The sequence below is a fragment of the Hyperoodon ampullatus genome (genome assembly GCF_949752795.1).
Source record: "Hyperoodon ampullatus genome assembly, chromosome: 6".
NCBI classification, from domain to species: Eukaryota; Metazoa; Chordata; class Mammalia; order Artiodactyla; family Ziphiidae; genus Hyperoodon; species Hyperoodon ampullatus.
Window position 1 is genome coordinate 11,460,144 of NC_136919.1, and position 16,813 is coordinate 11,476,956.

General features: G+C 39.0%; 1 protein-coding gene across 4 annotated transcripts in view; it reads left to right on the forward strand.

The window, feature by feature from the left end:
- Positions 1 to 16,813, forward strand: part of DENND1A (DENN domain containing 1A) — a gene marked incomplete at both ends in the record, with an annotated part of 539,637 nt that overhangs the window by 33,917 nt on the left and 488,907 nt on the right. For 3 of the 4 annotated variants that reach the window (XM_079705782.1, XM_079705784.1, XM_079705785.1), the window contains one exon: positions 10,065 to 10,106. The exons of the other annotated variant lie outside the window; for it this stretch is intronic. In XM_079705782.1, coding sequence (XP_079561908.1) covers positions 10,065 to 10,106 — 42 coding nt within the window. Of the gene's footprint in view, positions 1 to 10,064; positions 10,107 to 16,813 lie in introns of those variants that run through there. 4 annotated transcript variants of the gene reach the window in all.

Consider the following 16,813-nt stretch of genomic DNA (forward strand, 5'->3'; position numbering starts at 1 on the left):
AACAGCTTTTGAGATGAGCAGGGCAGATGTTATCTCTTGATGGAGGAGGAAGCTGATGTGTGAAAGGGTAAATGGCTTGTTCTAATCCCATAGTGAGTAAGGGATTTACCTGGGATTGGAACCCAGACTCTCTGATATTTAGTCCTGGGCTCTTTCTATAGAACCACATATTATTTTTGTGAGAATATCTTGGTAAAAAACAGCTCAGGGAAATTGCTATTAATGGTTGTTTTTGTTTTATTAAATTTTTTAAAAAACCAGAATCTTACAGAAAAGTTGGCAATATGGAGAACTTTTCTAAAAACCAGTTTTAAGTGAGGTGCTGACCTGATACCCCATCACCCCTGAATACTTCAGTGTGCTTTTCGTACAAACAAGGACACTCTCCTGTATAACCACAATACAACCATCAAAATCAGGAAATTAACACTGCTTCATTACTATCTCTAGTCATTAGACCTCGTTCATATTTCAGTCATTGTCTCAATAACATTCTTTAGAGCAAAACAATCCAGTTCAGAATTATACATTGCATTTATTTGTCATGTCTCTTTAGTTTCCTTCAGTCTGGAAAGATCTTCAGTCTTTCCTTGATTTTCATGACATTGACACTTCTGAAAATTACAGGTCAGATATTTTTTAGATGGTCTCTCAATTTGAGTTTGTCTGATGTTTCCTCAAGATTAGATTCAGGTTAAGTATCTTGGACAGGACTGTCATGGGCGTGATGCTGTGCTTTTCTCATTGCATTCTAGTAGTTTGTCCATTCCTGTTGGTGATCACTTTAATGACTTGATTAAGGTAGTTTTGGCCAAACTTCTACACTGAAAAGTTACTCTTCGTCATTGCAATTAGTAAAGATTTTGTGGGAAGATACTTTAAAACTACGTAAATACTCCATTTCTCATTAAGTTGTCAATTTACTCATTTATATCAGTGTGGGCTCACAGTTTTCTGTTTATTTGATTCGTTAATAATCTGTTAATATCATTATTGATTTTGATGCTCACATTACAGATTGGCAGTGGGAGCCTTTTAAAGCTGTCTCCTGTATCCTTCTGACATGTCCCCATCATTCTTTGAGCACTTCTTTGCTTTCTAGCACAATAGGATGTTTCAGTCTCGTCTTGTACTTTCTCTGCCCCAGCCCTGGAATCAGGTATTTCTCCAAGGACCCCCGGTTCCTTTTAGAGGATGGTTGTATTTAGAAGCCAAGGTCTGGGTCCTAGATATGCTCATTGCTATTAGGGTGTTACTCTTGCCAAGGCCCTTTCAGTAGACAGAGCCAGGAAGTATGTGTGTGTTAAAAGTCAGGTCATATTTACAGTTCTCTATTATATATTTACTGAAAACCTTGAAATCACATTAGTATCTCCAATTCAAATTCAGCTCCGTAGAACTCATTCTATTATGGTTTTCTGCTAACCTCAACTGTGAGAAAGCAGGCCTTTCTTACTGGTCTTGGGCTTGCATTAGGCATATTCCCCCATCACCTTCCACCCCATGTGGATGCTCTACTCATTTACCTTGCTTTCCTGGAATTACAGTGGTTTGACATGCCCCTGCTCTCCCACTGCCCTGTGGATGCCCTGCTTGCCCTCTGATTCACCATGATGCTAGGCAAGACTCCTCTCACCCCACATAACCTCCTCATACCTGCCCTGGCTCCCCACCCCACTCTAGGGTCTCTCGTGCTTGGACATGCTCCTCACCCTCTTGGGCTCTGATACCCGTGTTGGGCTGTTCCTCCATGGGGCACCTTTCACACTCCTTGTGTTTCAACATCCTGGTTGTGGCTGCCTTTGAGCATGAATGCTTTTTCCAGCCCGCTCATGTTCTGGCTCCACATGCCAAGGTGCTTCCCCTCAGTGGATGCCTTCCTCATTCACTCTGATTTGACATCATATTGGCCAGGCCACCTCTTACCGTGGACGTTCTCCTACCTCGCTCATGATCTGATGCCTCTTGTCAGGTCACCCCCTCTGAGGGACATTTTCCTCACCCTGCTCAGGCTTTGACATCTCACGCTGAGCCATCACCGACGTGGGCATCTACCCTGCTCTGCCACATGATAGTTTTAGGAGTAAATTGTTCAGAAAGAGCAGAGGAAAACTTAGGGAAGGGGAGGCTCTTAAAATTTTTTTAAGGACAAAAATATTTATTGACAAGGAAATGGATGCCATCTTTGCAAATGCCATTAATACGATTGGAGAGTCTAGATTTTACAGTGCTGCTCAGCACAGGAGAGAATTTATTAAAAGTGCATGGAGTATTGCACATTGTGGAGGGATGTGCAGGCTCTGTCCTTCTGCTTGGGATCCAGCTCTCCTTCTTCCAGTTAACTTGCTTTGCACATTGTGGCATAAGAATCTTTCCATAGGAATCTGTGGTAAGGTAAAACTTTGTAACTCCTCTCATAGTAGTATCTGTGTATCTTTATTAATCTGATCCTGAGAACAGTATTAGAAATGAAAAGTTAAGTGCAAAATCTTGAAATGACTTGTCTGTATAATTACACAACTAAGTTAATCATTTTCTGACAAGTCTCAACAGTGACAGCGTTCTTCTATGGAGGTGTTAACTGGTTATGGGTTAGAAAGCACCCTTTGATAACAGCATTTTCAGCCTGGAAAAACGGCTTTAATTTCAGAGTCTACTGAAACAAATGGAGACTTGTTGGAAATATTAACACTACCTTTTTTACTTGTATATCTAGCTTAAAGGAATCAGTGTTTATTAGGTGATGTTTGCTAGCACATTCTGAAGTGTATACAGTTACTTTTGACCATGTTGTCAACTTTAAGACAGTTCAGTTGGTATGAATTTTGAAATATTATACCTCAGCCCCCTCAGCATATAAGTTTGTAACTAAGGATACAGTGTGCTGAAGTTTTACCCTAGTCCATAGAGAATAGGTTGCTGTTTTGCTTTAGAATACTAGCTGGTGTGAAGATTTGATAGCTGTGAAATGAGTAAGGGATCCCAGTACTGTGTGTGTCTCAGTTTGTACTTCTAAATAACACTTAAAGCGTTGAGGGCCTAGCATGATGGCATGGTTATCATATGCAGCAGATTCATTTTGTGAGGAGTTAGTGTTACATTTTTCTCCTAATCTCATAATATGTTGTAATTGAAGAAAAGTAGGTCCTAATTGAAAGCTGATGATCCAGCAGAGTGATCAATAGCATGATGCTCTTTAAAAAAAATTAGCTTTCCCGCTGCCTGAATATTGTCAAAGCCTTTGTCTGTTTCATGACTTCAAGCTGAGTGTACTTAATCATTTTGAGAATATGGCCCTGAGCACAGAGCATGGCCCTTCCAGTGAATCACTGAGAATTGTGTTCAGAAGAGTGTGGTATTGAATAGAAATGCTCTCTTGCCTTACTCTCAGGCTTCATTCTCCCAGAGGCAAGAACCGACCAGACCTCCCTTCTTTCAAACACATTTTAACTGCTTGTGTGTCATTTTTTCATATTTAAGAGCCAAGGCTGTTGTCAGCAGGTGTGACTTATTGATACCTTTGACTCCAAAGGAAAACATCTTTAAAGAATAACAGTCAGGTGTAAGCAGTGTATATTTAGTAAGTTACCTCCTGTTAGAGAAAGAGAAACAGTTACTGGGAACTGGAAACTATGTGTCAGATGTTGGAGGAAAACTCATTCATCAGACATTTATTGTGCCAGGTGTCGGACTAGGATATGAGAAGACAGTTGGTGCCTTCAAGGAGCTGCCAGTCTAGTGGGGAAGACAGATATTTAATTAGAGGCACACGGATGGTTCTCCACCTTGGCTGCACATTGGAATAAGTTGGGGAGGTTTAAAAAAAAGCCTGGAGATTCTGATTTAATTGTTCTGGGGTGTGGCCTGGGCGTCAGGACTTTTAAAAGCTCTCCAGGTAGTTGTGATTGTGTCAGGGTCGAATGTGGTAAGAGCTGCAAAAGTGGGGAAGTACAGGGTGCCTTGGGAGCACGGAGGAGGGGCACTTAACCCAGTCTAGGATGTAAGTGTGGGGGGATTGAGAAGGCTTCCCAGAGAGGAGGAAATGCCTGAGCTAAGCCTTGATGAAAAAGACTGGACAGATAGTTCCTTCCAGAAGAGCAGCTGAATAAGGTAGAATAGTAAAGTGGTTAGTGCCTTTGGATGATCCATGCTGATTCTGCCACTTCCTTGCTTTGACTTTGGCTAGTTTATCCTCTGAGTTTCAGTGTCCTCATCTCTAAACTGGGGGTAATAATACTTACAGGGTTGTTGAAGATTATCTGAGATAATGCATGTGCAGTGCTTAGGATCATGCCTGGCACCTAGGAAACAGTAGGTACGGGCAGTGTGGTATGGTAATGATGTTATCATTAGAGAATCAGAGCATGGTTTGTTCAGAGAGACAAGTAGTTCTCTATAGCTGGATCTTAGGGTGCAAGACTGCACGAGGTAAGGGTGGGTGGCAAAAAAGAGCTTGGCAGATGGGCAGAGTTCCAGATCATGGAGGTATAGGAGTATAAGGCAACTAATAATGGGATATCATGGCAGAACCAGGACATTTCCATGGTAATATGTTAAGATATGATGTGTTCTGGGAAAGCTTGGGTCTGTATTGGAAAATGGCTCGGAATATAGTATTTTTAACTTCATTACATGTACTAAATTAGCAGGAGTGTTAATAGGACAGAAATAGGATTTTCAGTTCCTTTAGCCAAGTAGTTAAAAATATTAAGCATCTTAAAGAGTAATGGAGGAAATAAGTAGTCTCAAGGTATTCAGTAGTTCCACAGATTCTCTGGAAATTGTTACAGTATTAGTGGTTTAATAAAAATATTAAGTAAGAGTCGCTTGGCCGTTTACATTTAGAGGAGACACTTTAAAACTTATTTTTTGATGTGCAGAGAAATAGAAAATGCTTCCATCTGCATTGGCTTCACTGGCCCTTATGTATATTTGTTGGTATGTTATATAACTTGTCACAATGTCACATCATTAGTCACTACTTTTTCTGAGTCCCTTTCTTTTTCTCTTCTTCTTCTAGGACCCCTGTAATTCAAATGTTGGTGCGTTTAATGTTGTCCCAGAGGTCTCTGAGACTGTTCTCAGTTCTTTTCATTCTTTTTTCTTTATTCTGCTCTGCAGTAGTTATTTCCACTATTTTATCTTCCAGGTCACTTATCCATTCCTCTGCCTCAGTTATTCTGCTATTGATCCCTTCTAGAGTATTTTAAAATTCATTGATTGTGTTGTTCATCGTTGCTTGTTTCCTCTTTAGTTCTTCTAGGTCCTTGTTAAATGTTTCTTGCATTTTCTCTATTCTATTTCCAAGATTTTGGATCATCTTTACTATCATTATTCTGAATTCTTTTTCAGGTAGACTGCCTATTTCCTCTTCATTTGTTAGGTCTGGTGGGTTTTTATCTTAATCCTTCATCTGCTGTGTGTTTTTCTGTCTTCTCATTTTGCTTATCTTACTGTGTTTGGGGTCTCCTTTTCGCAGGCTGCAGGTTCGTAGTTCCCGTTGTTTTTTGTGTCTGTCCCCAGTGGCTAAAGTTGGTTTAGTGGGTTGTGTAGGTTTCCTGGTGGAGGGGACTCGTGCCTGTGTTCTGGTGGATGAGGCTGGATCTTGTCTTTCTGGTGGGCAGGTCCACGTCTGGTGGTGTGTTTTGGGGTGTCTGTAGCCTTATTATGATTTTAGGCAGCCTCTCTGCTAATGGATGGGTTAGCATCCATGGGCTGTGTTCCTGTCTTGCTAGTTGTTTAGCATAGGGTGTCCAGCACTGTAGCTTGCTGGTCGTTGAGTGAAGCTGGGTCTTGGCGTTGAGATGGAGATCTCTGGGAGATTTTCGCCGTTTGATATTACGTGGAGCTGGGAGGTCTCTTGTGGACCAGTGTCCTGAAGTTGGCTCTCCCACCTCAGAGGCACAGCACTGACTCCTGGCTGCAGCACCAAGAGCCTTTCATCCACACAGCTGGCACAAGGTGGCCATCCCTGGTTTCACATCAACATGATCTCAGGCACAAACCTCCTTGTTTTTCCATTTTGTCTTTAAGTTACTTGTTGAAACAACCGGCCCGCCGTCCCCACGCCTGTCGCGGCTTCGGCCGCCGGGGCCCCTCCAGAGCCAGCAGCCTCAGTGAGGCCGCCCTTCGCTCGGGCTCCGGGGCAGTTCCATGCCGGCGGAGGGAAGAGACCCCGAGCCGGGAGTTCCAGCTCTGCGGAAACGCGGGCTCCGTTCTCTCACTACTTCTTCTGTAATGTAACATGTAAATGAGCATGGATGAGCATGACTATAACTTGTATAGTCCAGTTTGTTTTTAGGGTTGTAGTCAGCTTTTTTCTTTTCTTTTCTTTTTTTTCCTAAAGAGACTGTCATAATCTTTGGCTCCATGTAATAGAGCTCTGGCAGCTATTTGAACTGAGTAAGAAACTTTGGTAGTTTTATTATGCATTACAATGAGGCAGTAACTATGGGTAACACTAGAAGAGAAGTTAGCTTCATTGCTTCCACAAATGCTTATTTTTTTTGAAATCTTTTATTGCAAAAGCACTGTTGAAATGATGGATTATTGAGGTATACCTTATGTTTATTTTATGTTATATGTACAAATTATTTGGAAGAAGAATTCCATTTAACTGGATCAGTGGTTCTTAAAGTGTGATCACTAGTCCAGCAGCATCACTATTACCTGGGTACTTATTGGAAATGCTAATTCTTGGGTCCTACCCCAGAAACCCTGGAGGTGGGGCTTCAAATCTATCTTTTAACATGCTAAAGTTTGAGTCATAAAAGTGTATAATCACTCCAGTCATTTATTGAAATCCTGTAGACCCCAGGAAAGCTAGTCTGTACTTCCTTTATTCCTTCTCAATATTTACTTGATTCTGGCTATGTGCCAGGCACTGTTTAGGTACCTGGGAAAAACTAGTGGGTATGACAGACAAAAATCCCTGCTGTCCTGCAGTTTACCTTTAGAGGAGGGAAACAGGTTGTGATTGGTGTGATGTGGGGAATTAAAATTCGATGGTAGAGGGTGTGTTGGGGAAGGCCTTATTTTGAATGACAGGAAGGACCACCTATATGAAGATCAATACAAAAGGCTATAAGATAGGAATGAATTAGGTGTGTTGAGGAGCAGACAGAAGGCCAGTATGGCTAGAGTGCAGTGGGCAAGGAGAGAGAGGTATGAAATGAAATTGGAGAGACAGGCAGAGGCCAGATAATGTAGGACCTTGTAAAGACTTTTTTCCTTCTCATTTTTTTAGTTATAGTAAAATGCACATAACATAAAATTTACCAGCCTAACCATTTTTCAGTGTATGGTTCAGTGATATTAAGTACACTCATATTCTTGTGCAACCATCACCACCATCCATCTCCAGAGCTGAGTTTGGTGGGTTTTTTTTTTTTTTTTTTTTTTTTCCGCTTAACTGGTGGATATCAGGAAATGCAGGTCTGAGGAAGAAAAGTGCCATTTGTTAAGTTAGAAATGCTTCTTAGAAATCCAGATGGGGATGTTGAGCAGGCAGTTGCTAAGGGAATCTGGGGTCAGGGAAGAAGTCGGGTTGGAGACAGGACTTTGGGGCTCATCAGCATTTGCCTGGTAATTAATGCTGTGAGACTGAATGAGATCATTTAAGTAATGAGTGTAGACAGGGAGAGGTCCAGCACTAAATTCCAGGGTAGGAGAGCTTATGTGAGAAGGAATCAGCAAAGGAGCAGCCAGTAAGGCAGGAAGAATACCAGATGAGAGTGATGTCCTGGCAGGCAAGTGAAGAAAGTGTTTGGAGAAGGAGGGCAAATCAATCAGCTGTGTCAAATGCTGCTGAGAAGGTTAAGACAAGCATCGAGAACTTACCATTTTGGCACATTTTAGCAATGTGGAGGTCATTGGTGATCACGACAAGTTGTTTCAGTGGTGTGGTGGGTTCAGAAGCCTGGTTGAAGTGTGTTAAAGAGAAAGGGAGGAGAAGAAGCAGAGATATAATGAGTTTAGACAACATTAGGATGTTCTTCGCTTAGAGAGATAGCAGATCTGTACAAACCACCTTAACTTGGTGGCACAGGTTAACATATCGGAGCTCCAGTGTTAAAAAATTTGGTATATAACACCTTTGTATGCTCATGTTTTTTCCTTTCAATTTTTTAAATGGGGAAAAATAAGCTTAAAAGTGGGCATTTGGGTAAAAAATGCGTGGAATCTCCAAGGAATCTCCATGGAGTCCTAGGGTCCTGCAGAATACATTTTGAAAGCCATTATCTTAATCCGGAGGAATGAAATTCCGAGATGAAATTCAGCCAGTTGCAAAATAGGCTTAAAGATATTTTTAGATTTTAGAGGGAATCTTCCTGGTACTCTTCAGATGACCTTAGAACATTCCTTTCTTTCAACAAACCCTCTACTTTGAGATTATTTGAATGAAGGGGATGTTCCATATGGTATTTTCCACAAATGTTTTGGTGACCAAACGATGCTGAACGTGTAGGTCTTTTGTACTCTCTTGCAGGAAAAAAAAAAGCACAAAAACATTTTTAAACACCTTTCTTAAAACTTGAGTTTACTTTTATTTAGCTAAGTAAGATACTCTGATTTAATGTCTAATTTAGAAATTATATTTGACAAAGGTATATTTGAATTCCTTGACTTTTAGAGCAGCCAACTCTTTTCACTCTAGGTACTTATTTAAAGCACAAGCCCAAATTTCTCCTCAGTGAGGAAGTAATGATCCTTCACATGAGAAATAAGTAGATCCCTGATTGACAGACATCTACCCCTGAGGAAGTAGAGGGAGTATTACGGTAATTTACTGAGTCTAAGATGCCATTATTTATAAGATGCACTGTTATTATATGTACTAATAAGAAAGAAAAAAATGTTGCCATTTAGAATTGTAAGATGCAGTAGATTGTAAGACTTGGGAAAATGTGGGGAAAAAATTTCATCTTAGAATCAATGAAACACAATTTGAGCGCCAGGAGGTCTGAGTTGCAGCTCTGACTGTGTTTCTAACTAGTTGTGAGACTACTGACAAGTCACTTAGAATCTCTTTGCTTCAGGTTTCTCACCTGTATGGTGAGGGTGATGACTGATCCGCATACCTCATAGGATTATAATGAGGATGAAATGAGATAAATGAGATAGTTATTTTGAAAAGTGGAATCTACTGGGCAAATTCATAGTATTTAGTTGATTGAAATTAAGCCTTAGATCTGATTAGGCAACTCAGAAAGTTTCTTCTCCGAGCTTTGTTGTCAGGTTTAAAGTAGAATTCAGTCATAGATGTTTGAATGTGTAACATTTTCTTCTACTAAATGATTTTCATGCAATCTGGAAATAATCTTTTTATTGTAGTTTTAGAATCAAAGAGAAAATCTGAAGATACTATGACTCCAATGTTCTTATCACTCAGAATGAACAACTGTTAACATTCTCTTAGTGCTATGATCTTTTAAAAACTTAATATAAAATATTTATGACATAAAAAGGTAAAAGGATATAATAATGAACATTCATATACTTGCCATTGACAATTTAGGCAAAGCCCCCTATTAGCATCCTGTCTTTATTGTAGCCTAATGAGATAAGATACTGTTTCTCTTATTTGAGTCTTTAAAACCTGTAAATAGGCAAGTTAACTTCATCTGAATATTTTATCCTGGCGTATGAGGGAGAAGGTTACTTTGTGCTAGTGTTGCCTTGGTTTGAGTTTCCTCAAAATTCTATTTATGGTTTTGGAGATCCAGCTGTGTAAACTGGAAATATGACATCTGTAAAATCATAATAATGGCTAAGCTATTATATGCCAAACATTGTATCTAGGCAATTTTTGTGTGTTTTCTTTACATTTCACAATAATTCTTCTGGTTAGGTATTTTCATTTTATAGATTAGGAGGGCGTGGCTCAGAGAAGTTGAGTAACTTATCCAAAGTTCCACAGCTGTTAAGTTGTGGAGCTAGTGATTTTAATCAAGGTCTGCCCTATACCACAGCCTGCATATTCTATACCATGCTCCCTCAATACTTGTCAGTAATCACAATCTGTTTCTTTTATAGGCAGAACCCAGAGACCATGTTTGAAGTGTATGTTGAAGTGGCCTATCCTAGGACAGATGGCACTGTTTCAGGTATTTGCATGTTCCATTATGATATGGTGTGTTTGTTTATTGTATGAGCTAGCCATGCACATCGGATAATATGTGAATATTCTAAACTGTTACTTATCTTTATGTTTAAGTGTCTTTCCCTTTTATCTGTGCCCACGTCATCCTAGGGAATGGAGAATAATTGCAGTGAACAATTTAAATTAAGAGTTTTACTATAACAGCCTTGAAATATGGCTTTATTCATTGTAATCATTGGGTTTTGGTTTGTATCTTTCGGAGATGCCTGGAAGTCAACTATTTAGTGTGAAATATTGTCACCTTGCTAATAAGGAAGGTTTAGAATTAGGTTACAAAATAATATAAAGGGAGATCTCTGCCAGTAAACTGGAAGGAGATGTTTGAAATGGATTTAGTTCAGTAAATTTTGTCAGCTGGTTAAAAAAAGGTTGGAACTTAGTTGAAGGAAACACCTCCTCTGGCTTTAGCTTTTGGACTAATTTGGACATGTATTCCTGAACAACAGGGTCTTGGATAAGGTTAGAGTATCTTGTGCAGGCTGAGTAAATCACTTCTTGACCTAAAATCCTTCTTGGTTAATGAGAAAAAATAACCTTCTGACCTAGTGTTCTTTTTCCTGGTGCCTAAAAGAGTGGTGCATTTGCCAAAGGTCTGTTAGGGAGCGGCTCTCGGTCCACACACCAACAGTTGCATGTATTATTTGGTGTTTATGGAGAATGAATTTATTTGGATTAGAAACTTGGAGTAATCAGGATTCCAATGGTAGTTATGCCCGTAATTGGCTGTACAAACTTTGGACATATTTTCTACCTCGTTATTTTAATTAGGTTGTAATCCTCATAAAATAGTTACTTTTTATTGAGTATCTGTTGTTCTGTTGTCCTACATGCTTGACATATGTAGTCAGTCCTTACAATACAACCCTTCAAGGTAGTTGGATGGTGTCTCCATTATGCCTATGAGAAAACAATATGAGAGGTCAAATAACTTACCAAGATTATACTGTGTGGAATAGCCAGGGTTTTCGGTTCAAGTCCTCTTCACTCTGCTAAGTTGCCTTCTTGAGGGCAGTGACCATGTTGTACACATCCCTCCATGTCATCTGCAGGGTTTTGCACAATATCACCAATATTTGTTAAACTGAATGCATTTCTCAATATCAAAAGTGAGAATTGCGTGTGCTCCACTTTCTGGATTATTTCATGAAGACTGTGAAACATGTTATAACTTATGGTCATTCTAGAAGTAGAATGTTAATATTCATCTTAAGTTATGCCTCTAATTGTGCAAACCATTGGACTGGGAAGGGAAGTAGCTGATACTAGGTGTGTTCGTGCAGCAGTACCTCTGTGAGCTGACTTGTCAGAGTAACCAGTTGGTGACGGCTGTGATTTGACAGATTTAAGGACAAAAACTTTTCTTATTTCTACAGTTGCTAATGTTCCCCCTTTCAATGCTGTAGGATTTTTTCCCCCAAAGTTAAAATGAATTTTCTTGGGGAATGTGAACAAAGTTTGATGAGTACAAATAAGAAAAAGGAACAAAATGGAGTCTTTACCTTATCCTCTTCTTTCAGTCATCTAATTCCTCTCCCCGTAGACAACTCTTTTCTTGTTTAACCCTTTAGTTTACTTTTTAAAAACTTTGAAAATATTTTAAAAGATAAAAGTTACAAGAATAGTTAAGTGCATACCCCCTTTTCCTTAGACTCATCAATTGTTACTATTTTGCCACATTTGCTTTATTACTCTGTGTGTATTTTTTGCTGAACCTTTTGAGAATAAGTTGCAGACATTGTGACCCTTCACCCCTAAATACTTGAGGATATATCTCCTAAGAATAAGGACATTTTCTTAAATAACTCCAGTACAGTTACCAAAATAAGAAAGTTAATGTCATTTGTCCATGTTTAATCAGTTGTCCCAATAATATCCTTTATAGCACTTTCACCTCTGATCCAGAATTCAGGATCATGTAATCCATTTAGTTTTCACATCTATGTAGTTTTTTCCAGTCTGGAACAGTTTTGCAACCTTGTTTTTTTTTAAACCCTTTATGAAATGTTTTTGAAGAAATTAGGTCTCTTGTTTTGTAGAAAGTCCCTGGGTTTGAATCTGATTGTATCCTCATGATTAGATTAGGTTATGGATTTTGGGTGGGAGTATTTCAAACGTGATATTATATCCTTCTTAGTGTATCATATCAGCGGGGACATGATGTCCATCCCATTATTTGTGGCAAAATGTGCATAAAACTTTTGTGTACAGTTTAATAATTATAAAGTGAGTACCCATGTTACCGCTATTCAGGTTAAGACAAATAATATTGCCTGGTTTTAAGGAAATTCTGGTCCTGGCAAGAAGACCCCTGCCCTAGCCCTATGCTTTAGAGGGCCCTGCTTTGGCCCTCTTCTGAAGTGCCCCTTTCAGGCAAGGAGTCTGTGGGGCCTATGGGACATGCCCATTTAGAGCCCAAACCCTTCCATCCTAGACAAACTTTGAATACCTAGGATCTAAGAATTTCTTGACCCAGTGGCCCCAGGCTTATTTCCAGAGTCTGTGTGAGTCTTCCCTAGGGTTTGTCCTTCTGAGCGTAGACTGGCTACTGGTGTACACACCCCTAGCCCCAAGGGGTGGCCTCAGGGTATCTGTTTGTGGGGAGTAGGGTATGCGATGGAGCTTGGGCTTGTGAGTGGAGGTGACTGCATCCCTGTGTGTGAGGTTCCTGGCAGTGTGGGATGGAAAAGGGGGAGATGGACAGTGGGCCAGTGGCCAGTTTTCCCTGAACCATGTTTCTACATGGAACTCTAAGGAATCCAAGAATTTTCAGTGTGAATCTGGCCTTCCAAGTAGTTATGATAGGAGGATGGAACATATTTTATTTAATAGTTTGTTAGCTTATTTCATATCTTGTAAAAATTTAGATATATGGTTTGTGGGCCTCTGTTTGTACTCTTGCCAAGGCCCTGTAAATGTTAGAGGTGGGGCTGGCCAGTGCCCCAGAAGTCCCTCCACTCCCCTTCTCCAGAGGTAACTACTATCCTGACTTTTATGATACTCATTTCTTTGTTTTTCTTTGTAGTTTTACCACATAAGTATAGTTCCTTGAAAAATTTAATTTAGTAGTGCCTGTTTCTGAATTTTATAGAATTATTCTGTATGTAGTTTTGCTGCTTGTTTGCTCAAGTCTGTAAGGGTCCTCTGTGTTGTTGTGTGTCATTTATTTTCATTGCAGTGTAATACACTTTAAGATTATATCACAGTTTATTCATTCTACTGTTGAAAGCACTTGAAGTTGTTTGCAGTTTTTGGCTATTACAAGCAAGGCTGCTGTGATCTTTATACATAAATCCTGGAGCATGTAAACATACTTTTACATAGGATATATACCATATTTGATTACTGGATAATGCTAAACTGTTTTTCAAAGTTGATTGTGCTTGTCTACACTCCCTCCAGCAGTGTTTGATAGTCTTTATTGTTGAACATATTCATTAGTCCTTAATAGAATTAAATTTGTTGGGTTTGGCCAACCTGATAGTTGTGTGGTAGTATCTCCTTGTTGTTTTTATTTGCGTTTTCCTGGTGACTAATGAGATTGAGCACCTTTTCATACGCTTACTGACCTCGTGAATACCTTTCTTTTTAAAGTGCCTGTTCAAGGCTTACTCATTTTTTAATTGTTTTCTATCTTTTCCTTGTTGATTTATAAGAAATTGTTTGTCCTGCTACTATTAATTATCTGGGCAAGTGTGTTGTAGATATTGTCTCCTACTCTGTGGTTTGTCTTTCCCTCTCTTTCTGGTATCTTTGATCAAAACTTCTTGATTTGCATACCTACAGTATATCAATGTTTTCCTACCCTACAGATAAGAAGCTATTATCCTACATTTTCTTCGGAGAAATTTATAGTTTTGTCTTTCACATTCTTTAATATATCAAGGATTTTAATTTTCTTTTAGATGATTAATATCCAGAAAAGCTAAACTTAAATTTGATTCCTTATCCATGATTTTTAAAAATTGGGAAACTAAATAAAGCCAAATTACTAAGATACGCTATTCCTCTACATAAAATGTGTTTTTATAAAATGGTCAGGTACTTCTAAATAATACCTAAAAAATTACCTCACAATGAAAGGGTGACAAATGTGAGAAAGGCTGGTAAGAAATACTACTAGACGTTAAAGACAGTTCTTTTTCCCCTCGATTACTTTTAATGTCTGAACTAGTGAAGGTATTGTCAACTCTCATGTGTTCTTTGCTCTGAAAGCATTCCATGACATCCATGGAAGGGACATGTATTCTGTCAGTTCTACTTAGATATTGCATCCAGACCTGTGACACTGAGTGGGACATCTTCCAAAGAGTGTGCAAATAAAATTTGGGTACACAAACTGAACTCATGGTGCTGCTTACTTTCTTTGGGAATTCGTAAGATTTCCTAGTTGCTAATACCAGTGAATAAGCTGTCACTTAGTATTTGATTTTAGGTAACTTTTGTCTACTTCTACAACCTTTTTTTTATTTATACAACTTATTATATCTGCCTTTTTCTGATACTATTTAAGCCTTATTTTTGCCATTTAGATGATTGCAAAGAATGTGTCTTAAAATTAGTCTTTGTTCATTGGATCTGCATCTCTGATCTCTGCCAGAATATCTGAGCAAACTTAAATATAAACCTTACGCTATACAGTACTAGTGTCTGGGCATAATCTTCTCTTTGAAGTTTGTTTGCATCCCCCAGAGGGCTTAATTCCCTGCTGTGAGAAGGTGGGTTAGAAAGCACTGAAACTACTTTATGGGTCTTTAATTGGAGGATTTAGTATACATTTTGTTCTATAAATTTCTGTGGGAGTTTCATTCTTATGATTTTTTCTTATACTGTGGTATATTATGTTCTCATTGTAAATTTAAAAAAATACTAAAAATTTTCCAATTATTTGAGTACATATTGGCAGATCATCCCTGGTGTGAATTTTTTTCTATTCATCTTTAAATTTCTTTTAAAAATTAATTTATTTTATTTGTTTATTTTTTGGCTGTGTTGGGTCTTCATTGCTTCCCGTGGGCTTTCTCTAATTGAGGTGAGCGGGGGCTACTTTTCGTTGCGGTGCGCGGGCTTCTCATTGCGGTGGCTTCTCTTGTTGCAGAGCACGGGCTCTAGGCGCGTGGGCTTCAGTAGTTGTGGCATGTGGGCTCAGTAGTTGCGGCTCGCGGGCTCTAGAGCGCAGGCTCAGTAGTCGTGGCACACGGGCTTAGTTGCTCCGCGGCATATGGGATCTTCCTGGACCAGGGCTCGAACCCATATGCCCTGCATTGGCAGGCGGATTCTTAACCACTGAGCCACCAGGGAAGCCCATATTCATCTTTAAATTTTTAGTAGCTTGTTTTCTTACTAGTTTTTGACTATGTATAAATTTTTAGAAATTTAAAAAAATTACAAAGAAGAGAAAAATTATTACTCAGTAATAACTACTGTTAATGTTTTGATTTATTTCCCTGTAGCCTTCTTTTGTGTGTGTATGTGTAAATATATAAACTTTCCCCCCAACTTCTGCTACATGTGTGTGTTTTCCGTGTTCTCCCTCAAATCATTAAACTTTTCCCAAGATTATTAATATAGCTTTGTAACAATCATTTTAGTTGCTATAAATTATGACATCATGTTTATGTGCTATATTTACTTGTAATTACATCTTTAGATTGTTTCCAGGGTTCTTCTGTTGTAAATAATGCCACTGAACATCTTTTGTGTCTAATCTTGTTATTTAGGTACATGAGTTTAATGTTTTAAAAAGAAGTAGGATCATTTTGAGTAGATCTTTGATCTATCTTGTTCTTACTTTTTTAGTGCTTTCTTTTTTTTTTTTTTGCCAGTTTCATTTTGTGTACTCCAATTTATGTATTTGTTCAAGAACCCACCAGAAAATAAATACAGTCACCTCCAGTTGTGAAAGCTCCCAGAGCTGAGTTCAGCCTGTCTGACTGAAGGTCTGGAAAGAGGGTGCTCTTGCAAGAGGGATGAGCTTGCCCAGTCCAATGATCAGATGGTACTGGCATGCTGAAACTCTGGAATGCATTTCAAATACAAGTGTCTCGTTACAGCTGGCATCTCTGAGCCTGCTGCCAGCACTCTTTTTTTTTGTTGTTGTTCTTAAAATATTTTATTTTTTTTTAACATCTTTATTGGAGTATAATTACTTTACAGTGGTGTGTTAGTTTCTGCTTTATAACAAAGTGAATCAGTTATACATATACATATGTTCCCATATCTCTTCCCTCTTGTGTCTCCCTCCCTACCACCCTCCATATCCCACCCCTCTAGGTGGTCTCAAAGCACCGAGCTGATCTCCCTGTGCTGTGCGGCTGCTTCCCACTAGCTATCTATTTTACGTTTGGTAGTGTATATATGTCCATGCCACTCTCTCACTTTGTCCCAGCTTACCCTTCCCCCTCCCCATATCCTCAAGTCCATTCTCTAGTAGGTCTGTGTCTTTATTCCCGTCTTACCCCTAGGTTCTTCATGACTTTTTTTTTTTTTTCTTAGATTCCATATATATGTGTTAGCATACGGTATTTGTTTTTCTCTTTCTGACTTACTTCACTCTGTATGACAGACTCTAGGTCCATCCACCTCACTACAAGTAACTCAGTTTCGTTTCTTTTTATGGCTGAGTAATATTCCATTGTATATATGTGCCACATC